Below are 23,342 nucleotides of genomic sequence, written 5' to 3' on the forward strand. Positions count from 1 at the left end.
ATAACAAATGCCCTCTTTAACTCAGAAATCAATACAATGGCCCATGTAGTGAATACATCTTACAAGCTGTGTAATCATCATAAGCCTTATGGTAAAAGGTTATATTCTTAGGAGAGTAAAGAAAACCCTTGTGGTTAAAACATTAAATCTCTCAGAGAAGCTTTGTTCCTTCTCCGTAAACATTACAGAGAAGTGCTGTCATAATAGCGACACACAGCAGATGACTAGATTTGAAATTTTTTTGATGTTTATTTCTTTAATTTTGTAACAGGTGGGGGAGGGAGAGGCAGAGAGAGGGAGAAAGAGAGAATCCCAAGCAGGCTTGGTGCTGTCAGCACAGAGCCTGATGTGGGGGCTTGATCTCATGAACTGAGAGATCATGACCTGAGCCGAAATCAATAGTCAGAGGCTTAACTGACTGAGCCCCTTGATGAATTTGCATCAAATGAACATACCCAGATCAAGAAGGAGAATGTCACTAGAGCCCAAAAGCCCTCCTGAGTCTGCTTCTAGTAACTACCTCCCAAGGACAACTGCTATCCTGACCTCTAACACTCTAGATTGGTTTCCCCTGCCCTTGAACTTCGTGCAATGGGATTACAAAATATGTATTCCTTTTTATGTTTGCCTTCCTTACTGATCAGTATATTTATAAACTATGTCCATGCGGTTGCATTTAGTTGTAGATACTTTTATGGCTGTTCAGTAGTCCCCTGAGTGAATATACAATTTATCCAGCCTACTGTAGATGGCCATTTGAGATGTTTCCACTTTCCACAATGTGGAATAGTGCCAGTACAAACATTCTTGGGAAAATAGGTATGCATTCCTGTGGGCCTCTACCTAGGAGTGAAAGTATCAGGTCTCCATTTAATGTATGTATTAGTTTCAACATGTTTCAATTCACCAATTCAAAATGCTTCACAATGAAGCATTTGGCAGTTGCCTCATTTTTACACGCAAGCCTGCTATTCTGACTTTCTCCACAGTGTGGAGCCAGGGCTGTCCTGAAAGACCCGAGGGAGCCCTGAAATAAATGGATTAGGCTGTGCCTAATAACTCAAGCACTGTCTCTGCCTGGAAGCTCACCCCCTCACACAGAGATACATGACCACACCTACCCAAACATTTTACATATCTACCAGCCTTAGGGGTAAGGAATAGAGCCATCCCTGATTATCGGAACATTCAAAAACTGACAGCACCACCAAATATACCTCCTTCGCCCAGAGATGGCTTCATCTCTTGTTAAAGAATAACTCACTGACCAAATACATTATGTAGACCTTGTTTGGATCCCAATTTGAGTAACATAAAGCAGAATAAAACAGTGGAGAAATCTGAATATCAACTGTGTAGTGAATGATATTATGGAGTTAATGTTAATCTCTTTAGAGATGATAACAATATTGTCTATGTTTCTTTACAAAGAATGCTTACCTCTTAGAGATAGATACTAAAGTATAAATAAAGTAATGTAGTCTGGGGTTTGCTTTCAGGTAATAGGGGCAGTGTTAGCAGGAAGGTGTAAATGGATTTAAAAAATGGCTATTTATTGGTAATTGTTAAAGCTGGACAATGGGTATATGGGGTTCACTGTATTATTCTATTTTTTGTGTATGTTTGAAATTTCCCATTAAAAAAAGTCAAGAAAAGGAAAGAAAAAAGAAGTCACTCAGAACAAATCCCTTTATCAGCCATTCCTAACAGTGGATTTGGGGAACACAACTCTGCCATTGTGACTTAGAGCAAGTTGTTCCATGTCTTGGGGCCTCAGTTTACTCATCTGAAAAATGTAAACTTTGGGTGGGAATTCTCTTGGGGAGTCCTAGGAGGCTGACAGGACTGTGGGCTTGTAGAGAGAAGCCTACGGGCATGAGTGGTGGGGGTGGACAAGGGCCCAAGAATAAGCGAGGGCAACGTGAACGTTAATCTCACCTCTGATAATGAGTGGGACATCAGTCACTGTCCTTCCAATGCCTCAGTTTCCTTACTGAAAAAATGACATTCCTATCTTTGTGCGAAAATTAAACAAATTTACAAAAGAGTCTGGCGCGACGGGTGATAGTCAATCAATATTAGTTTCCTATCTCAATTTCTCGATTTGGCCCAGGACCAGCGACATTCACACCCAGCACCGCACCAGCCCTTAATTCCTCCCCGGCGGGTCCAAAGTGCGCAAGAGCGAGAACCAACGCGCCGCGCAGCTGCGCGCACGGCGCCCTCTCGCGCCCAGCCGGGGAACGGCCAGAGCGGCGGCCCCGCCCCGTCCCGCCCCTCGGCGCCCGCGCCTGCGTAGAGGCGCCGTCCCCGAAGTTTGTTGTGGAGCCGGGCGTGCCGGAGGCCTGCGGCGGCTGGGGGACCGGGTCGCGGCGCCACCATGGCGGTGCGACAGGCGCTGGGCCGGGGCCTACAGCTGGGTCGGGCGCTGCTGCTGCGCTTCACGGCCAAGCCTGGCCCGGCCTACGGCTGGGGACGGCCAGAGCGGCCCGGCCCCGCGGCGGGATGGGGCCGCGGAGAACGCCCGGGCCAGACCGCGGGACCCGGCGCGGAGGCGCGCAGGCTCGGGCTCGGGCTGCCCGACCGCTACCGCTTCTTCCGCCAGTCGGTGGTCGGGCTGGCGGCGCGGCTCCAGCGACAGTTCGCCGTGCGGGCCCGGGGTGGCGCGGGCCCTTGCGGCCGGGCCGTGTTTCTAGCCTTCGGTCTGGGCCTGGGCCTCATCGAGGAGAAGCAGGCGGAGGGCCGGCGGGCGGCGGCGGCCTGTCAGGAGATCCAGGTGAGCGCCGGCCGGGGGCGGGGCTAATTGGGGGCGGGGCTAGGGGCGGGGCTGGGATCCCCCGCTGCCGGGGGCCGAGGGTCCCGCTCCACCTGTGTCAGAGCTGGAAATTCGTTGGAAATGACCAGTGGCGGTTCACTTGCGGTGATACTGATCTCCTGATACGGAGCGAGCATCTCACATTCTCCCTTGGTAGACGTGCTGCTAATTACAGCTCCCCTCACGCCAGGGCTGCTGGCTCTGTGTTTAATTTTCTAAAATGTAATGACAATTAAATCACAGCATTTCTGTTCCTGAGATAGTTGTCATCCCCGGTTTACGGATGAGGAAGAGTACTCAAGAGAGGTGAAGTAATTTGCCGGAAGAGGGCAGTACCCAAAGTCTTACTCTCCAAAGCCTATGCCTTTAAGCTAAGCGTCCACAGTTTAGCCAATTAGCGACAGAACTGAAGCCACAGTAAAAACTATGAACAGTGGTAGAAAACCTAAGACCTAACAGATTTTAGGTAACCCGTGTAAATGTTGTCAGGAGTCCCTGGATATGGGATGAGGGTGGAGGTTGAGATTTTCAAGCACTTAAAATAGCTCAGAGATCTGTGTGTCTCTTCAACCACAATCTGTATTAGGCATCTCCAGAGAGAACCAGTAGCGTGTGCTTATAAAAAGAGATTTATTTTAAGGAATTGGCTCTGCAATTATGGAGCCTGGCAAATCCAAAACCTGCAGGTGGGCAGGCAGGCGGGGACCCAAGAAGAGCCAAGTCTGAAGGCCGTCCGCTGGCCAAGCCCCATCTCTTCCAGGAACGTCAGTCTTCTTCCTGGGATTTGAAACCACTCACTGAGTTAGTACAGCGCCTGCGTTGTACAGCTTAGGGCCGAGGTCATGGGAGACAGAGTGACCTGCCCAAGGACACAGCTGGTGAAGGACTGGGCAGTGTCTCCTGCTTTCCAGCCCTTGTTCTAGCTCTCCTTACTCATCAGCGGAGCGTCTCATGTTTGAGCTCTGGCCGGTTTGGGTGACAGGTGACATCTGGCCACGTCCCCAGCTGCTGTCCTTGTCGGCAGATGTAGATGTGGAAAGCAGTATGGTAGCTCCCGAACAATTACAGATAGGGTCATCATTTGATCCAGCAATTCCAGTTCTGGGTATGTGCCCCAAAGAGCCGAAAGCAGAGACTTGAGCTGATGTTTGTACACCCATGTTCGTAGCAGCATTATTCGCAATAGAAGATGCAAGCAGCCTACGTATCCGTGGACGGATGAATGGAGAAACAAAGTGTGTTGTCTAAATACAACAGAGTATTATTCAGCCTTGAGAAGAAATTCTGACACGTGGTGGAACATGGGTGAAACTTGAGGACATTCTGCTAAGTGAAATAAGCCAGTTACAAGAGGGTAGGTGTTGGATTGCCTGGGAGGCTCAGTCGGTTTAAGCACTGGACTCTTTTCTTTTTTAGATTTTTTTTTTTTTAAGTAATCTCTACACCCAGCGTGGGGCTCAAACTTACAACCCTGAAATCAAGAGTCACATGCTCTACCTACTGAGCCAGCCAGGCACTCCAAGAGTCGGACCCCCCTTTTTTTTTTTTGAGAGAATGCTCGTGGGTGAGATGAGCAGAGGGGGGGAGAGAAAGAGCAAGAGTGAGCGAGAGCAAGAGTGAGCGAGAGCAATAGAAAAAAGAAAAGAAAAGAAAAGAAAAGAAAAGAAAAGAAAAGAAAAGAAAAGAAAAGAAAAGAAAAGAAAAAGAATCTTAAGCAGTCTCCATGCTCAGCATGGAGCCCAATGCGGGGCTCCATCCCATGACCCTGGAATCATGACCTGAGCCAAAATCAAGAGTCAGATGCTTGGGGCGCCTGGGTGGCTCAGTCAGTTAAGCGTCTGACTTCGACTCAGGTCATGATCTCCCGGTTTGTGGGTTCGAGCCCTGCGTCAGGCTCTGTGCTGACGGCTAGCTCAGAGTCTGGAGCCTGTTTCAGATTCTGTGTCTCCCTCTCTCTCTGACCCTCCCCTGCTCATGCTGTCTGTCTGTCTGTCTCTCTCTCTCAGAAATAAATAAAAAACATTTAAAAAATTAAAAAAATAAAAAGAGTCAGATGCTCAACCAGCTTCCATCCAGGCACCCTCCCAACAAGATTCAACTCTTGGTGTCAGGTCTTGATTTCAGGGTCGTGAGTTCAAGTGCCGTGTTGGATGTAAAGCCTACTTAACACATACACACAACCACACAACAGAAGGACAGATATTGTATGATTCTACTCATATGAGATACTCCAAGTAGCCAACTCACAGAGACAGAAAGTGGAATGGTGGCTACCAGGGACTGGAAGGAGGAGGGAATGGGAAGTTGGTGTTGAATGCTTATGGCCCTTCAGTTTTGCCAGAGGAAGAGAGTCACGGAGATGGATGGTGCTGACGGTTCCACAAGCAGGTGAATGTGCTTGGTGCCATTGAGCTGTGCACTTAAAAATGAATTATATAGCACGTAAATGTCCATAGCAGCACTATTCATGATAGAAAATATTAAAAACAACCCAAACATCCTTTGGCAGGTGACTTGTTAAACTCTGGTACAACCATACAGTGAATATTAAGCCACACCCAGGAATCAACTACTGATACAGGCAACAACTGAAATGAACTCAAGGATATTATGCCTAGTGAAAAAGTCCCAAGAGGGTACAAACTGTGTGACTCCATTTATATAGCATTCTTTTTTTTTTTTTAATGTTTATTTATTTTTGAGAGAGACAGAGTGTGAGCAGGGGAAGGCAGAGAGAGAGGGAGACACAGAATCTGAAGCAGGTTTCAGGCTCTGAGCTGTCAGCACAGAGCCCAGTGTGGGGCTCGAACCCATGGACTGTGAGATCATGACCTAAGCCAAGGTCGGACGCTTACCCGACTGAGCCACCCAGGTGCCCCATATAGCATTCTTTAAATGATAAAACTATAGAGATGGGGAGCAGATCAGTGGTTGCCAGGGGACGGGGGTGGCGAGGGGAGGTGCACACACAAGGAGGCAGCACAACCGACTTCTGCAGTGATGGCACAGTTCTGGTGGTGATTACACGAATCTGTACATGGCCTAAAACTGCACAGAGCTGCCCTAATCCCGGCAGGGCGGCGGCGCCCAGGGCAGAATTGGAGCGGGCTACGACTGGAGGGAGACTGAAGGAAGAGTTTGGGGGCTTTAAGAGCCCCTGCACCTGGCGGCCCCACTCTGGAATAGGAGGATGGGGGGCACCTGTGGCCTGAGCAGAGCGGGGACCCTGGAGGGCAGTCAGAAGGAGGGAAGGCCGCTGCTCCGTTTCCTGGCCGACCGTCTCTGTGGCGTGGCGGCTCTGCGAGAGCACCTATTCCAAAAGCAGGTGTTGAAGGGACATCAGAAAAATCGACCCTTCACCTACGTCGAGGAGCATTAGGCCCTTACTTCGAGGGTGCCTGTTTCGTCCTGACGCAGGGAGGTGCTGTCAGGTTTCAGGACAAGGAGTGGCTATGGTCAAACGAATGTGCCCATTTCTCTCTTGAGTTCTTGGGGTTTCAGGCATTGCCTTTCGAGGCTCTCATGCCAGTGGCGAGGCCCGGACAGCCTCTGAACCTCTGCAGGCTGGACGCCTCTGACCTCCCTGCCATGTCCAACCTGGCCCTCGTTCGGATCTTGTTGGATGAGATGCTACCCAAATGTGAGGTTCTGGGGGTGACCGGGCCCAGGGCTCAAATTGGGGCCGGAGGAGCAGCCAGCCCCATCCCTGCCCAGCCCTCGGCCCCCTCCCCATCGAGCTGGACTTCAGCGGGGCGCTGTGCAGCCTGTGGCTCTCCATGCTTCTGGCTCCCATCTGGGTTCACTCGACATGGGGGTTGGGGTGGGATGAGGGATGCAGCACCAGCAGGTCAGAGGGGAGAGCGTGAGTTTGGGGTATTAATTACCCCCCTGAGGGCCTCTGGCTGGCCGTACCCTGGGCTGAAAGGTCACAGTTCCTGTCATTCTATCAGGCAGCTCTTTCCACATGCTTCTTTCCCAGATCTCAAGAGCCTCCTGCCCCTTCAGACCGGAAGCAGAGGTGGGGTGGGGGGTAAGCAGCCCCAGGGATCCGCACTGTCCCCCTCATTTCCCCACACCTGCCCACTGCCGTGTCAAGAAACTCTGCCCTTGACTTTCATCCAGAGACTCCTCTCAGAGTATCCTTATTTGAGAGTGCTGCCGGTTCCTGCGGGGCCCTGGCTGATACTGGGGTGCTACTGGCGCCATTACAGGGGTGGTTCTTGCCTGTGTGAGACCGCTCAGCTCACCGCACGCTACAGCGGCCCTGGCCGAGATGCACTCAGTGTCGGTAACACCCCAGTTCCGTGGTGGTCCCGCTTATCGGTTTATTGACTCTGCTCCAAATTCACACACAAATTCAGCTTGTTTGCTCTGTGAAAATTGACCTGGGCCTTTGAACTCGGTTTCCTTTGTTAAGTGGTGCGATATGACGTGTCAGTAGAGGGCACCAGAGGGACTACAGGAGGAAAGGCTTTTGCTTCCTGGTTCCCTGAGGGTGTGCTTGCTTTGCGGGCTCCTGGTTTACCTGCATTGCGCTTGGCTTGTGGCTCCTGGTGTCAGGAGGTCAGCAGCTGCCCCTGGACACCCCCCCAACCCAAGGCCCTTTCAGAGAGCAGTGCCTCCATTGAGGCGCCCCCTGCGATGACTCTCCACCGCACGGAGAAGGGGGATGTATAGTAAATACCAAGGCACCTTATCAGTGAAGCCCTTGTTATTTCAGTTTGCTGTTAAAGTCAATAGTTCTTTTTTTTATATAATTTTAAAATTATATTTATAATTTAATTATATAATTAAATATATATAATTAAATATATATAATTAATATAATATAATTAAATATATAAATTTAATAATTAAGTTATATTAAATTAAATTTTTATATAATTTTTAAATTTATTTTGAGAGAGAGAGATACACACACACACACACAGAATCTAAAGCAGGCTTTAGATTTGTCAGCACAGAGCCTGATGCAGGGCTCAAACCCATGACTACGCAGTCATGACTTGAGCCAAAGTTGGACGCTTAACTGACTGAGCCACCCAGGTGCCCCAGGTCAATTATTATTTATATTAAACTTCACCTATTTGGGGCGCCTGGGTGGCTCGGTTAAGTGTCCAACTTCGGCTCAGGTCATGATCTCACGGTTTGTGGGTTCGGGTCCCGTGTCGGGCTCTATGCTGGCAGCTAGCTCAGAGCCTGGAGCCTGCTTCAGATTCTGTGTCTCCCCCTTTCTGACCCTCCCCTGCTCATGCTGTCTCTCTCTCTCTTTCTCTCTCAGAAATAAATAAAACATTAAAAAAAAAAAAAAAAACTTCACCTATTCAAAAAATTGCATAGAGCTGCACACACACAGATGAATGCAGGTTTAAAAAGATGGTAAAAATGGAGTAAGGTGTGTAGTATACCTGACAGCACTGCACCAATTCACTTTCCTGGTTTTGATATTGTATCGCTGCTTTAAAAGATGTCACCATGGGAGGAAACTGAAGGGACAGAGGACACTTTGTACTATTTTTTTTCTTTTGCAACTTCTTGTGAGTCTCATTCTTAAAACCATGGTTGATAAAAGATTGCAGAACATTGCTTCTGCTCTGTGAACTTTAGAAACTAGTTGGCAAGGCAAGATAGTCTTTCTTTCTTTCCTTCTTCCCTTCCTTCTCCCCTCCCTCCCTTCCTTCCTTAAATTAAAAGTTATCGTGCATTAGCTTATAGATACGAAGCATTGTAGGAATCCTCCAGAAGGACAGGTTGCTGTGGGCTGTTTTTCCAGGCTGGTTATAGAAGAGGGAGGCACTCCAGCTGGAACCTGATGGGTGAGACGGGCTAAGCAAGGCAGAACACCACAATACAGACAGGCCCAGAGAGAGGTCTGTGAGAGGTGGCTGCGGGCAGATGAGCCCTGTGAAAGTTTTCGCAAATAGGAAGCACCCAGCCAAGGTGCTGAGTAAACTGTTAGGTGTTTGAACAGGAGAGTGTTGTGTGAACGTGAACCAAATTAACCAAAGGGTTGATGGGACTAGTAAATGCAGCAGCCATTTTTTACCCACTTGCCTTTATTATTTTTAAATGTTATGTTAATTATTTTGAGTGAGAGCATGCATACAGGGGAGGGCCAGAGGGAGAGAGACAATCCCAATCTGTCCCAGCACAGTCTGTGCTGTCAGCACAGAGCCTGACTTGGGGCTCAATCCCCCAAACTGTGAGATCAAACTGTGAGCAAAATCAAGACTTAGATGCTCAACTACTGAGCCACCCAGGCACCCCTCTACTTGCCTTTAAATATCCTTGACTCTCTTCCTCTGGATAGCTGGATTTGAGGCTTGCGTTCCCATCTCGGACTTAGGCAGCCTCTTGAAAAACACCCTTTCCTTGGGGCGCCTGGGTGGCTCAGTAGGTTGGGCGTCCGACTTCGGCTCAGGTCATGATCTCACGGTTCATGGGTTCAAGGCCCGTGTCGGGCTCTGTGCTGACAGCCAGCTCAGAGCCTGAAGCCTGTTTCAGATTCTGTGTCTCCCATTCTCTCTGACCCTCCCCTGCTCATGCTCTCTATCTCTCTGTCTCAGAAATAAATGAAACATTAAAAAAATTTTTTTAAAGAAAAACACCCTTTCCTTGCTGCACACTCTGTCTCAGTGACTGATTTTGCTGTGAGTCAACAGGAGGTCTGTGCCTGTGGTTCATCAGGCCCCAGCCACTCTGGGAGTGCTGTGACCAGTCCAAGCGACTGCCTAGGCTCTTTGTCCTAGGGACTGTCCCCAGAGCCCCACCCCAACTGGGCACTGCCAACCTTGGGGACCCAATTTAACTTTTGCAGCAAGGAAATGGTTTTGGCTTCAGTTGGACATGTGTCTTGGTGAGTACTTGATGTGCAAGGGCACATGAGCTTATTTATTTCCTCTTCCTATTGGGTTGCATCCAAATAGGGGGCTTTGGTGTGGACATCTGAGCCGTCGCCTCCTTGTTTGAAAGTCGACTAGGAAGCTGTTTGGTCCAGACAGTGAAACCTTGGCTTTGGGGGAGGAACCAGTGCTCCCAGAGGTACTCAGTGCTTCATTTGCTTTGTTTGTTGCTGCAGCTTTTGGTATCTTTGGAGAACACCAGCCATATTTTAATTGGAAAATGGAAAGTGAATTTGAGTCCCAAATGCAAATTCTCCAAAATTGGGAATTCCTTATTTTGGAACACCACTTAACCACAATATTCATTAGACTGAAGAAAAATGACCAATCAATGGATCCATATTATGATATATTTGGAAATTGGGCCTTGAAGATTTTGTTTGCATCTTTTTTTTTTTTTAATGTTTGTTTATTTTATGTTGAGAGAGAGAGAGAGAGAATGAATCCCAAGCAGGCTCCACGCTCAGCTCAGAGCCTGACTTGGGGCTTGATCTCTCAGCCATTAGATCATGACCTGAGCCAAAATCAAGAGTCAGATATGTAACCGACTGAGCCAGCCAGGCGCCCCATATTTTGTTTGTATCTTGCTCATGTATCTGTATGTGTATCCATGTGTGTTGTAAATGTGAGATTTTTTTCTCCCTCTGCCTGTGAATGGTGCTGCTAAAATTAATTTGACAAAGAGGTTAATTTAGTTGGTTTAAAGGCAAGTGCTTGTAAGAATTAGGCATTCTAAAACTGAGAAAAATACCTTCAAGTTCACGTGATTTGGGAAAATATTGAATTAAAGCTAATTCAAGGTTATTGGTTTAATTAAAATGGACATGTTCTTAAAGCTTCCAGTAGTAGAGGTAGAACTGATGTTTATTCTGCCTGTGTTTGCTGCAAGTCTGATAGGTTCAGGTTATAAAGTGTTCTGGGTAATCTAAACATAACGGTTGAGAGTCAGCATGGGTTTCATTTTGGCTTCTATTACGGGAAACAACTCCGTATGCAAGGGAATGGAGACTGGTTATTTAACGAAGGAACACTTAGGACAAAACCTGACTTTAAGAAGTTGTAGAAGGTTTGTGAGAAGGAAATCTTTGGAAAGGAATTCTATACATGGTCAGGACTGAGGTTATGGAGATGAGCGCCTAGAGAAGTTTGCCAGGCAGTTGTCGGCCCCTGGGGAAGAGAAGGCACATGCAGACAACAGGATGAGACGGAGGTTGAGCCGTGATACCACCTCAACAGAAGCCTCAGCTGATTCCCTGAGGAGTTCCAAAAGTTGGGTTACTCTTTACAACCGTCCTAAACTGGAACAGAGGGCTGGCATTTATACACTCGTACTGAACAGTCATTGGATGGGACCGCCTGGGGAAGAGGGCATGACCTGGACAAGGCAGGTGTCTTCAGTCAAGGCCCTCCCGCGTGACCGCTGAGAGCTGAGGACTGTTAGCCTCATTCCCACCAGCTGAGAGTCCTTCACTCCCGATGGGATTCTGGTCAGCACATCCCAGCCCCGCCACAGGGCCTCGGATCCACGCAGCCCCCGCCACAGGGCCTCGGATCCACGCAGCCCCCGCCACAGGGCCTTGGATCCACGCAGCCCCCGCCACAGGGACGCAGATCCATGCAGCACCCTGCATGGCCCTGTCTCAATAAGTGTATGTCAACATGGGCAATGACAGGGAGAGGTAAAGGAGGGACTACATACATTTTTTAAAAATTCATCTTGTTGAAATGAATGAGTTTTGCTATCAGAAGTACATCAATATAAAATTAGAATTTGGTTTTCCTGTTACAAATGACAGTTTTCTGGGGCGCCTGGGTGGCTCAGTTGGTTGAGCATCCAACTTCTGCTCAGGTCATGATTTCACGGTTTGAGCCCCACGTGAAAATCCCCCAGGGATTTTCGGGTCTCCCTCTCTGCTCCTCCCCAACCCGAGAGCATGTGCATTCTCTCCCTCCCTCTCAAAAATAAACAAACATTGGGGTACCTGGGTGGCTCAGTCAGTTATGGTTACTCATCCGACTCTGGATTTCAGCTCAGGTCATGATCTCACAGCTCGAGAGTTCGAGCCCCACATTGGGAGCCTGCTTGGGATTCTCCGTCTTCCTCACTCTCTGCCCTTTACCCGCTTGTGCTCATGCTCTCTCAAATAAAGAAACTAAAAAATGATAATAAATAAGACCTTCCGATATTTCTGACCAACTTCCCAACATTCAACTTCTAAATGAAGCAGGGTTTTTTTGGTTTTTTGTTTTTTTTGTTTTTTTTACTAATTAGGCTTGTTTATTTGCTATGTCAGGTTACATGGGAAGCATTGTCAAATAAGTGAGGATAAACCTTAGATTATATTGTATGGGTGAATGCTATAATGCTTCTAGAAATTGTATAAAATTCTTAAGGTTTTGATATGTCCTGGTATAATGTCATCATTTGTAATTCTAAGTATTGAAGTGTTGTAGTCAACACAACATGGCCATTTTTTAGTTTTCTGTCATTTATTGTTATTGTTTTACTCTGATGCTATTACAGATGTGTTTCAGTTTCAAGGAGATTCATGGGATGGACTTTTGACAAATAACAGGTCTCTTTCATATCAATAAGATGATAAAACCAAACTGAGTAAGAGTTTCTGGAACTAACAGGAAAACTGCTTTCAAGCAGAGCAAGAATTAGTAACATGGGACTGAATGAATTGAGGAGGATAATTAATCTTGTTTGAAACATTGCTGGTTCTCTAATGTTTGCTCTTCCAGATTTAAGGAAACTTTTTCTCTTACACTATTATGACCTGCAGAAATTTGGTAAAACAATTCCTTTGTAAACAAACATGATACATGTATCTTTTCTCCCCACCGGATCCCTCCAGATTTAGAAACTCTCTGTGAGTATTCTTATACTCTCATGGCAAGGTATTTATTTGCATAACTTCAGTAGGAATCTGTTCTTAGGACAGGACATTTAGAAACACTGGTTATGTTATCAAGGCTTTGACTGAAATATCATATTTGAGGGAGATGTGCATTGACTCAGATATGACCAAACAACTTTAGGGAACTAAGGTCGACTTTTTGGAGCCAATGAGGACCCCTGGGAAAATCAGCCTCATAACTTCCCTACGGGGTTCCCGGCAGCCTTAGCAGGTGAATAAAGAAGGTCACTTCCTGGCAGGCACAGGAACCTCAGGATATTTTAGGGACCTCAAGAAGAGAGGAACCTACCCAAATCTACAGGTATTACAGGCAAAGTCTGATGGCAAGTATTTGGCTTGGCTTCTTAGCCCTGAGAGGCTATTAAAAGTTCAGCCTGAAGTTCTTGGAGAAGTTCCAGCAAAGTAGATTAAAAAAAAAAAAAAAATAGGCAAACTCTATATGGCTACTCACTATTCTTGTAGCGCTTATGTAAATAGGCCAAGGTTGTTAAAACTGGAGGCTTAATTTGGTTATCTTTGGTGGAAATGAGGGTGATTTTAGGGGGAAAAAATCATGCCTCTGCAGATGCTAGATGGACTGACTGTGTTTGGATGTCTGTTGTATGCTTCTTAAACCGGGCTGGCTCATGATGTCTCATTTCCTCCAGTGTCTGGTTATGAGTCTCCAGACTGAGGTTTCCAATTTTCTCCTATTCCCACTCCCTAAAAGTGCCCTTTCTCCCAAAGCCCTGCAAACTGAAGCTAGACAACTCGAGGTAGACTTCAGATAGTTTAGAATTACTAGGGGCCGCCTGGGTGGCTCAGTCAGTTAAGTGTCTGACTTCAGCTCAGGTCATGATCTCACAGTGTGTAAGTTCGAGCCCCGCTGACAGCTCAGAGTCTGGAGCCTGCTTCGGATTCTATGTCCCTCTCTGTCTGTCCCTCCCTTGCTCGCACTGTTTCTGTCTCTCAAAAATAAATTAAAAAAAAATTTTTTTTTTAGAGTTGCGTCAGAACCCAGGGAGGTAGCTGTTGCCCACGGCCCAGGACACCAGAAATCGGACTGTTGAGCTGCCCGAGGGAACAATCTGGCAGATCCAGCTCCCAGGCTGGCAGCCTATTCAAAGATTCCAAACCCCTTCACGATGGCATTAGCAGCAGACATAGACTTAACTAAACACCAACCCTAGTATTCCTCTGAAGACCCCCACAGGAGAGCCGCCCACCCACAGCTCACGAGAACCATCCAGTAGCAGCTGCCTGCTGAGGTCCTTGCACAGAGAGCTGTCTCTGAAATCAGAAGCCTCCAAGATTGTGCTGGGAGCTCGAAAGGCGAGGGGTGCCAGCTGCAGAACTGGGAAGTTTTGACCTCTTGGCTAACAAGTGTCCTGGGCTGGGGTGTCTCTGTTTGCAGAAGGTACAGAGTTTGAGGAAAAGTCATTCTGAATAACGGGAGAGAAAGGTGGGATGGCCTGAGCCCAGGATGAGCAATAAAACCCAGTTTAGTCGTGCTTTTATTAGCTCTTGATGGTGTAGGTGAAGGCCTTGCCTGGCTATCCCTCTCCCCTCCCCCGCTCCCCTTTACTTGGGCCTTATTAGGCACCTTGGCTCATTGGGCACGTTTTGTTCCTCACAGGCAGTTTTTACCCGGAAAACCAAGCTGCCGCCAGACCCGCTGGACACCGGCTGGTGGCGAGGCTGCCGGCTGGAGGAGTATGTGATAGGGCGGTCTGTCGGCAAGGGCTGCAGCGCTGCGGTGTATGAAGCCACCATGCCGGTGCTGCCCCGGAAGCCGCAGGTGGCGGAGGGCATCGGGCTGCTCCCAGGCCGAGGCCCTGGTGTCACCGCGCAAGAACACGAGCCAGCGCCCCCGGCCCCCGGCTTTCCCTTGGCCATCAAGATGTTGTGGAACATCTCGGTGAGGAGGGGGCCTTTCACCTTTGACCTGGGCGTTGCTCACGGTCTTGCTGGGCCTGATAGACCTCTTTCCCTGCGAGTAGCGGGGGTGGGGTGGGGGTGGGGGTTTCCACAGCGCAGGCGCCTCAAGTTGTAATAGTTGGGGAGTCACCGGGGCATCCTGTTACAAGGCAGATTCTGGTCAGCTTGTCTGGGGTGGGGGCTGAGAAGCTTTCTAACAAGCCCCCAGGGGATGCCCCTGCTTCCGGTCTGTGCACCACACCTGGGGCAGCAAGGGCCTGAGCACCACGGTTCTCTTTTGTTGGCGCTGATCCAGTTAGCTGGATCCAGGAGCGCATTACCTCCGCCCTCCCTCTGTCCCCTGACCGGGCTCACCGGGGAGGAGAGGCCACCGGCCTGTCCTCCGGACCTCCCCTTTAGCCTCACCTCCAGATCAAAGGTGTGCTTATCACCTCCCTGCTCTCAACTCTGGGAGGACGCAAGGACTTGGGAAATTGAGTTGTTTCCCTCCACAGAAACTAAGATTTCAGTCAGGTCATTTCTTTACCTTATCACCATATAGGTGGGTTTAGAAAATTACTCAGACCCAATGATGCTCTTTCTCCTGCCCGGAGCATGTGTCCAGGCCTAAAAATGGGACACAGCTCGTGCTGGACATTGAAGAATGCAGTTTCTTTTTTCTTTTTTAAAGATTTTATTTATGAGTAATCTTTACATTCAGCGTGGGGCTTGAACTCACAACCCTGAGATCCAGAGTTACATGCTCCACTGACTGGGCCAGCTGGGCGCCCCAAGAATGCAGGTTCTTGTCTTGATCTGAGGGATGGAGGTTATTAGACCTTTGCCCTTCCAACCCGGCTAATAGCTAACAAGTAGCCAAGTCCTTTGCCTGTGAAACTCCAGGGTTCGCATCAAAACCTCCACTGAAGGGCATGACGACTCTCGTACTCACAGAAGCTGAAAGACTTGATTCCTGTGGGGTTCCTAAGAGGCTCCACAGGGCCTGAGAGCTGTTCGCGATGAAATGAGGAAAACCGGGTGCTTTTGCTCATCTTTGGTTCTAGTTGTTTCTTTCTCCTGGAGGGGACAGGAGAGGCTGTCCTCTGATTCAGCACAACTTTATCCAGGGCCACTTTGTCCAGTTCTGCCTGTCTGCTGAAGGCAGCCTGTGGGGGGGAGACTTAGTGCTCCCGTGGCCAGTTTTGAGCCTCGCGGTGACTCGAGGCATTGATGGCAGTGAGGAAGATCCCTGACCCTGACCATCTTGCCATCGCTTCCTGCCCTGAGCTCCAGGAGATTGAGGCAGGGTGTAGAAGACCCTGGGAGCTGGTGTGGACGGCACCTCTTCCATCTGCCTCTTGGGAGATGCTAGGCTTGGCTTGCCACTTCAGAGAGTTTATATTACCTTGAATGTGAAAACCAGCTCTAGGGGCACCTGGCTGGCTCAGTTGTGGAGCATGTGACTCTTGATCTTGGGGTTGTGTGTTCAAGCCCCACGTTGGATATCGAGATTACTTTAAAATATTTTTTAAAAAAACCTTCTAGGCAGTAGCTGTCTGGTCCAGATTATAAGGAAGACTTGGGCTTGCCCTGGTCCGTGTAACCCTGAGCTCATGATTGTGTTCCAGGCGGGCTCTTCCAGTGAAGCTATCTTGAGCACAATGAGCCAGGAGCTAGTCCCAGCTAGTCGAGTGGCCTTGGCCGGGGAGTATGGAGCAGTCACTTACAGGTAAGCATCTGTCTGCCCACCGGACTGGCTGTGGGTTACGCGAGAGCAGAATCCTCACCTGTGTCCTTGGCGCGGAGTCATGTCGATGATAAATGCTCACCGAATGATGATGGATTTGTAGCAGCTGGATTATTTCACTTGGGGAAGATGGCAGATCCTCTGACCCCAACTGAAGACACAGCTCTTCCAAGAAGGCCATACAAACATGCCCATGACTTCTGATTGTTCTTAAGCAATGCCCAGGTGGAACGTCACCTGTCTGTACAAGCTGAACTCTGTCCCCAGCAGAGGTGACACTCATTCCGCTAATAGTGGCCATGCCAAGAGATTAAAAAGAGAAAAAGTGGCCTGTTCCCCAAGAGTTGTGTGTGTGCCGGAGGAACCGAACGAGGTAGGGACAGAGGCCAGGGCGGTGAGTGCTGCCTATGGTCGTGGGTGCTCAGGTGCTGGGCGAGCACGAGCCGATAGGCCTCTTGAAGGGGCCGTCCATCGGTGCTGCCTTTGGAAGGATGAGGCAGCACCACTTGGGCAGAGAGGCCTTCTCCAGAGGGAAGCAGGGGTGGACGGCCCCCCATGCTCCTGGTGCTTTGTGAGCGCCGGGTGTGCGGCCGTGAAGATTGACGCTGAGCAGTGACAGACACGTGTGCTGGATTCATGATTATGGACCGCCAGGAGGGGCTGCGTCTTGGCAGCTTCCTGAAGGGTTAGTTCCTAGATCTGGTGCTGTCAGAGGTGGGAAGGCACAGAGACCTGAGAAACCCCACAGAAAGCCCTGCCTGTGGTCTGGAAGGCTCCCTGGGACTGCAGGGTCGTGCAGCCCAATGGAAACAGCTGCTTGCTGGGCCTTAGTGCCCCTCCTGCCCTTAATCCTTTGTAGGGAAAAGTGGGCATCCGCATGTCCGCTGCTCTTTGGGAGGTACGGCCATATCCAGGTGGCTTTCTGTGTTCACCACCGCCTCTGCTGCTCTGCTGTCAGGTAGCTCATGTGGGCACCGCCGCCTCTGTGGTGGAGAGGCTGCCCAGACCTCCCCTCTGAAGTGGTCCTTGTCTCTCTCCAAGGACTCTGCTTTAATTTTTTTTCATGGCATTTATCACCATTTAACCCTAATCACAGTTGTCTTTGTGTATTCTCTCCCCCGCTGTCCTAGAAGCTCTCCAACAGCAGAGCTTTTCTGTGCTGTTTGCTGTGTACCCTCACAGCTCCGGAAATGTCCGTTGGATGATTCCATGAACATGACATGGGTGACTCAGGGGAAACTGTCTCAGTCCCTGAGAGCACCTGTTTCTCCCTGGCCTCTGTCCGTCACACACGCTCCTGTGTGCCTTCAGTCTCCACATCTCTTGGCTTCCCACAGGCCGTCAAGTCTCATGGCACCTTCCGCCTCCAGCTGCATTGCTGACCACTAGATTACCGCTGTGTTTCTTCATTATTGTTCCTCCAAAAGAGAATCTAACCGGCCGCTTTCCTTTTTCCCACCAGCCATGTGGGTCTCCGATGTGACCGCAGGCTCCTTGCCCTTAGGTCAGGTGCCCCCCAATCAGTACTGGCTGCGTAGCAGACTGACACACGCCATCCAAACCACCGCCACCGTGCACCAGCAGGCCTGTGGGTGTGGGGGCCCCGACGAGGAGGTCTGGGCAGGCAAGTGACGGCTGTACTACGACCTGCCTCTGTGCCAAGTCATTCATTCAACAAAGGCTTATTGAGCTCATACTCAATGTTAAGGGTTTGAACTTGGCAATCACAGGGGGGCCTTGGGGGCTCAGTCAGTTGAGCATCCGACTTTGGCTCAGGTCATGATCTCAAGGTTCACGAGCTTGAGCCCTGCATCGGGCTCTGTGCTGACAGCTCAGAGCCTTGAGCCTGCCTCGGATGGTGTCTCCCTCTCTCTGCTCCTGCTCCCCTGCCCATGCTCTCTCTCTCCTCTCTCTCTCAAATAAGTAAACGTTAAAAAAAAAAAAAAAAAAAAAAAAAAAACTTGCAATCACAGAGATTCTGGGTCCTTTGTAAGAATTGACAACCTTATGAGGTACGTTACTACCTTACTCCGTTTAGCGGTAGAGGGTGAGCCCAGAGAAGTAACCTGGCTTACAGTGGCTGACCTGGAATTCAAATCAGAGTCTGATTCCAGAGTCTCTTAACCACTGTGTTCTGCCACATGGGAGAGATGGATGGACAGATGGATGGGCCAGCGGAGTCATCAAATGTGATTAGTCATCTTTATGGGTTTGTTTTTTCACTCTAACACCAGGCTGTGAACCTGACACAAAGCAGATCTACAGTAAATGTTTGATTAAAATGGGTGTAAATGTCAACATTTACTGTGGTATAATTATCTTTCCAACTGTTATAGCTGATACTAAATTCGTACGTTTGTCCTATTTGGCTGAAACAGAAAGTCCAAGGGAAGCCCCAAGCAACTGGCCCCTCACCCCAACATCATCCGGGTCGTCCGTGCCTTCACCTCCTCTGTACCACTGCTGCCAGGGGCCCTGGTCGACTACCCTGATGTGCTGCCCCCACGTCTTCACCCCGAAGGCTTGGGCCACGGGCGGACGCTCTTCCTCGTTATGAAGAAGTAAGTAGGAGGGGGCCATCCCCTGTGCACCTGGAGCCCCGGGGGCAGCAGGGAGGAGGCACCTCGTCCTTCTGGAGGGCGAGGCCACGGTGAGGGCAGACTGCCCTAGAGAGCAGTGTCCCTTTAGGATGATTTTTCATGGAAACAGAACCTCTTCACTTAGAACATAGTTTTCATCTAGTGTTTTTAGCACATTTGACTCTTGCTCCTTCTCTGAGGCTTGCCTTACCAGTTGTGTTTTGTTTGACATAAAAAGTTCTCTTCCTCGCCCTCTGTACCTGCTGGCACTACTGTAATAGGCATTTTAAGGAAGAGTGTCTGTTCCCTTACTTTCATCACGTGGGCCCCCAGCTCTCACTTCCTAACTTCAGGGTGGTGGGTGGCAGCAGAAAGGATACTTGGGGGAAAAAGATTAAGATACTCCACGAAGAGGAAGGACCATCATCATAACAGTAAATAAGATGCTGGGGACTAACGATGTGTGACAGCCGGTGGCCCTGTCACCCTGTGCCCCAGCTACCCCTGCACCCTGCGCCAGTACCTTCGCGACAACACCCCAAGCCCCCGCCTCGCCGCCGTGATGGTCCTGCAGCTCCTGGAGGGGGTGGATCATCTGGTTCAACAGGGCGTCGCGCACAGAGACTTGAAATCTGACAACATCCTCGTGGAGCTGGACGCAGGTGGGTCCCTGGCCTACCTCACAGCCACCCGGGGCGCACCCGACTCCTGTCTGCCGACATTTAAGGACCCTTTAGGTCCTTTTTGACTTTTATGTTCTGTTACACATTGTGTCTTAATTTAGCTCCATGCACAAGAGGGGAGCAATCTCTCTTTCAAAATGGAGGCTTCTGTTCTCTTTGTAGGGCTTGTGGAATGATGATTAATAATCTGAGAACAGAAGCCTCGGTGGTAGAAGTTCTCTTAAAGTAAGAGCGGTAGACTGTAGCTCAGCAGAAAAAAGCATTTTCAGACAGTGACAGCTGTCCACAGGTAAGCCCAGCTGGCCCTGGGGCTCTTGAGTTCCCCACCCCCGAGGCACTGAACTTGAGACTTGGGTGGCCCCTTGCCTGGGCTATTGTAAAGGAGAGTCGTATGTCTGCTAAGTTTTCAACTGGATTGAAAATAATAGGCAATTAAATTGCACTCTAAAGGACCTGTTTCTTGGGTTTGGATTTGGGGTTTCAAGTTCAGATCAAAGATTCTTGGGATGTCATAGCTTTTAGAGTTCATTTGAGCCCAGCACCATCTGCTGAGTCAACCATGAGCATCTCCATCAGGCCTGGGACAGCTCCCATTACTTGATTAGATTGAGACAAACTTTTATCCAGTTCTTTGCTTGGGGGCCTTGATTTCCTGGAGGCATTTCCGTGCCCACACCGCTGCCCCTCCCCTGCTGAGCTCCCTGCGGAGAGGGCACCCATCCAGGCCGGCCTGCGCTCCTGGACCAACATGGAGTCGCTGTAAGCCCCCCTCACCCACGTGCTGATGGTGGCTGTGGTAAGGATCATAGGAAGGCCGCTCAGAGGGGACAGTCAGTCACTTACCTCTGCCTGTCCCTTCCCCAGATGGCTGCCCCTGGTTGGTGATCACAGACTTTGGCTGCTGCCTGGCTGATGAGCGCATCGGCCTGCGGCTGCCATTCACCAGCTGGTATGTGGATCGGGGCGGAAACGGCTGCCTGATGGCCCCTGAGGTGAGTCACAGCTGAGCAGGTCTCATGCCATCAGCAAGCGGACTTCTCCACTGCGTTTCCACCAGAGGCCAAGACCCACTTCCTCATTATTTACTCAACACCTCCATCTTTTCTGACCCTTAATTTGGCACAAGTCCCCTGCAGCCTGAGCAGATTCTTGGGAGTCTGAGCCGCAGCTCAAATTCTGGGTTCCTTGGGGATAGAGTTCAGGTCAGCCCAGGAGTCAGGTGCCATGTAGGAACGTGAACGTGGTGGGGTGCCAGCAGTGTGAAGCTCATGCACTGCTCTCCAAACAGGTGTCCACAGCCCGCCCTGGCCCCAGAGCAGTGATTGACTACAGCAAAGCTGACGCCTGGGCAGTGGGCGCGCTCGCCTACGAAATCTTCGGGCTCTCCAATCCCTTCTACGGCCACGGCAGGGCCCACCTGGAAAGCCGCAGTTACCAGGAGGCTCAGCTGCCCGCACTGCCCAAGTCGGTGCCTCTAGAGGCAAGACGGCTGGTGAGGTCGCTGCTCCAGCGAGAGGCCAGCAAGGTGAGGCAGCCCCTGGGTCTCACAGGGATGGTGTGCAAGTTCACGTTCCAAAGTAAAGACCAGGTTTGGGCAAGACTAGAGACACCGCCGGCTCCTCTGTCTTAACAACGTTTGTACAGGAAAACAAACCTTAGTAGAAATAGGAGTCGGGGCACTGGCCGCCAAATTACAGTTGCGGCAACGCACCTTGCCTTCGGTGGCTTAAGTCACTTAGAGGGAAGATGCATTTTGAAGAAATGAGCCATAGCTTCTAGAACAGCCAACATCTAATGAGACGGATGTGAGGCCCCTCCCAAGAGTAGATCTGGGTGGTTCCAGGTCCAGGTCAGGCGGCACGCCCAGTGGATGCGCTCAGAGGCAGACGGGGTTCAAACCACGGTCCTACCGTTTCCCCGCCCATGCACAGCGTGCGCTCCCGGCCCCCGCGTGTGCTCCCCGCACCAGTTACTAAGTGAGGAGAGGTGATCCACAGGCCGTTCGTGGCTCTTCCTTGGTGGGGAGGCTCGCTCCACAACGCACGCTGCCTGGGGCACACATGTGCCCCCGGTAAAGCCTGCCGCACGGGGAGAGAGCAGCCGGCACGTGTCAGGAGAGTGAAGGGGGTCGTGGGAAGGACAGACACGGGGGGTGGACAAGAATCTGGCTGGGGCCGGAGAAGGGAAGACCTGAAATGAGGATCCATTAACAGATCAGGGTTTGGGCCAAATGCTTTGCCATCGATGTTCTAAGCTTCAGCCTCCTGCCTGTTGCAGAGACCATCGGCCCGAGTGGCTGCCAATGTGCTTCATTTAAGCCTCTGGGGTGAACACACTCTAGCCCTGAAGAATCTGAAACTAGACAAGATGATCGGCTGGCTCCTCCAACAGTCAGCTGCCACTCTACTGGCCGACAGGCTTACAGAGAAGAGCTGCGTGGAAACAAAGATGAAGGTGTTATTTCTGGCCAACCTGGAGTACGAGGCGCTGTGCCAGGCAGCCCTGCTCCTCTACTCCTGGAGAGCGGCCCCGTGAGGGCCCTGCTGCCGCTCAATTACTAAAAGAACTTCGCAACATCCGTGTGGTGATGGTCTGTGAATGGGCAGGGCTCCCCGGGGTGAGGGCGGGAGGCAGGAGGAAAGACGGCGCCGAGAGGGTCGGTCGGCCCTGGAGAAGGCCCCTGGTTTGGCAGATAGAAGGAACAGCTCACGTCCAAGTTTAGTCCGTAGCTACTAATTCACCCTAGCTGTGCGATTTTAGGTGCCTCACGCAAGCTGTGCGGTCTGATGGCCCCGCCTGCAGTGTTGACCGGACAGGAGCTGGCAAACACCGACTGTCGCGGCTATGCCCGTTGCGTAGCGCAAATGCGCTCTCAGATATGTAAGTACGCTGACATTTGAATTCCATGGGTCACTAAATACTTTTGATTTTTTCCAACTATTTGAAAACCCAAAAACCACTTTTAGCTTGCAGGCCAGAATGGCCCACAAGTCGGAGTTTGCCAACTCTGGTCTAGCCAGATTCCAAAGGCCTAACTAACTCTAAAAAAGACATGCTGATTCCCTTGTGTGTAAATGCTAATAAAATGTGAGAGGGTCGGGGCACACATCCAAAGGAGCATGTTCTTTGCAGCAAATGAGAAGACAGAGTGAAGTGTAAGTTAGCTGCTGGCAAAAAGCCCTTCCTTCCTCACAGACCTCTGTGAAGCCGGTGGCTGAGCTGGTCTGTTAGGTCTGGAGGCGAGGCTGAGGCCCAGACGTGTCCCCCCCACCCCGCAAGAGGGGCCAGGCAAGGCCATGGCTGTTGGTGGCAGAGCGTGACTCCAGGAAGGGACTGTGGCTTGTTTGAAAGTGGCAGCCACGACCTCAGTCTGCGTGTTTCCTGAGCAAAGGCCGACACCTGCTGGGGTCAGTATACTTGGGCGTCAGAATGAAACCACATCCAGCGAGGCCTGAGAAGGAGGCGGCCTCTGCACTTACTTAAGGGTGCATTCTGGAAAGCTCTGGAGTGTCTCTGCGGAAGCACTTCCACGGAGCTCCTCCAGCTACTGAATCGAGTCTAGCAGAGCTGGAAGCAGTGAGAAAATGGAAGTTAACGTGTAGTGTTTTACTTGCTGACTTGCCTTTTGACCAGCATTTCTTCTAGAAATCGTGAAAGAATTAAATGCACATTTACAAATGAAGATGTTATTTGCTTTGAATGGAATATGTGGCTTTAAGAGTGATCTTTACACCATAATAAAGACACAATTACGTGAGTAGAGATCAGCAATGGGGAAGGAATTTCACATGACTTT

The 23,342-nt window shown here is 50.1% G+C and overlaps 1 protein-coding gene across 1 annotated transcript; it reads left to right on the forward strand.

The window, feature by feature from the left end:
* The first annotated feature begins 2,300 nt into the window (after nucleotides 1-2,300).
* Nucleotides 2,301-23,228, forward strand: PINK1 (PTEN induced kinase 1). Its single transcript, XM_039228982.1, has 8 exons — nucleotides 2,301-2,776; nucleotides 14,257-14,538; nucleotides 16,166-16,266; nucleotides 18,663-18,845; nucleotides 19,362-19,525; nucleotides 20,411-20,538; nucleotides 20,835-21,071; nucleotides 21,824-23,228. The coding sequence occupies exons 1-8, from the start codon at nucleotides 2,381-2,383 to the stop codon at nucleotides 22,079-22,081; spliced, it is 1,749 nt and encodes a 582-aa protein (XP_039084913.1). The 5' UTR covers nucleotides 2,301-2,380; the 3' UTR covers nucleotides 22,082-23,228.
* The last annotated feature ends 114 nt before the right edge of the window (nucleotides 23,229-23,342 follow it).

The sequence above is a fragment of the Hyaena hyaena genome, unplaced genomic scaffold (assembly GCF_003009895.1).
Source record: "Hyaena hyaena isolate Hyena2069 unplaced genomic scaffold, ASM300989v1 scaffold_35, whole genome shotgun sequence".
NCBI lineage: Eukaryota > Metazoa > Chordata > Mammalia > Carnivora > Hyaenidae > Hyaena > Hyaena hyaena.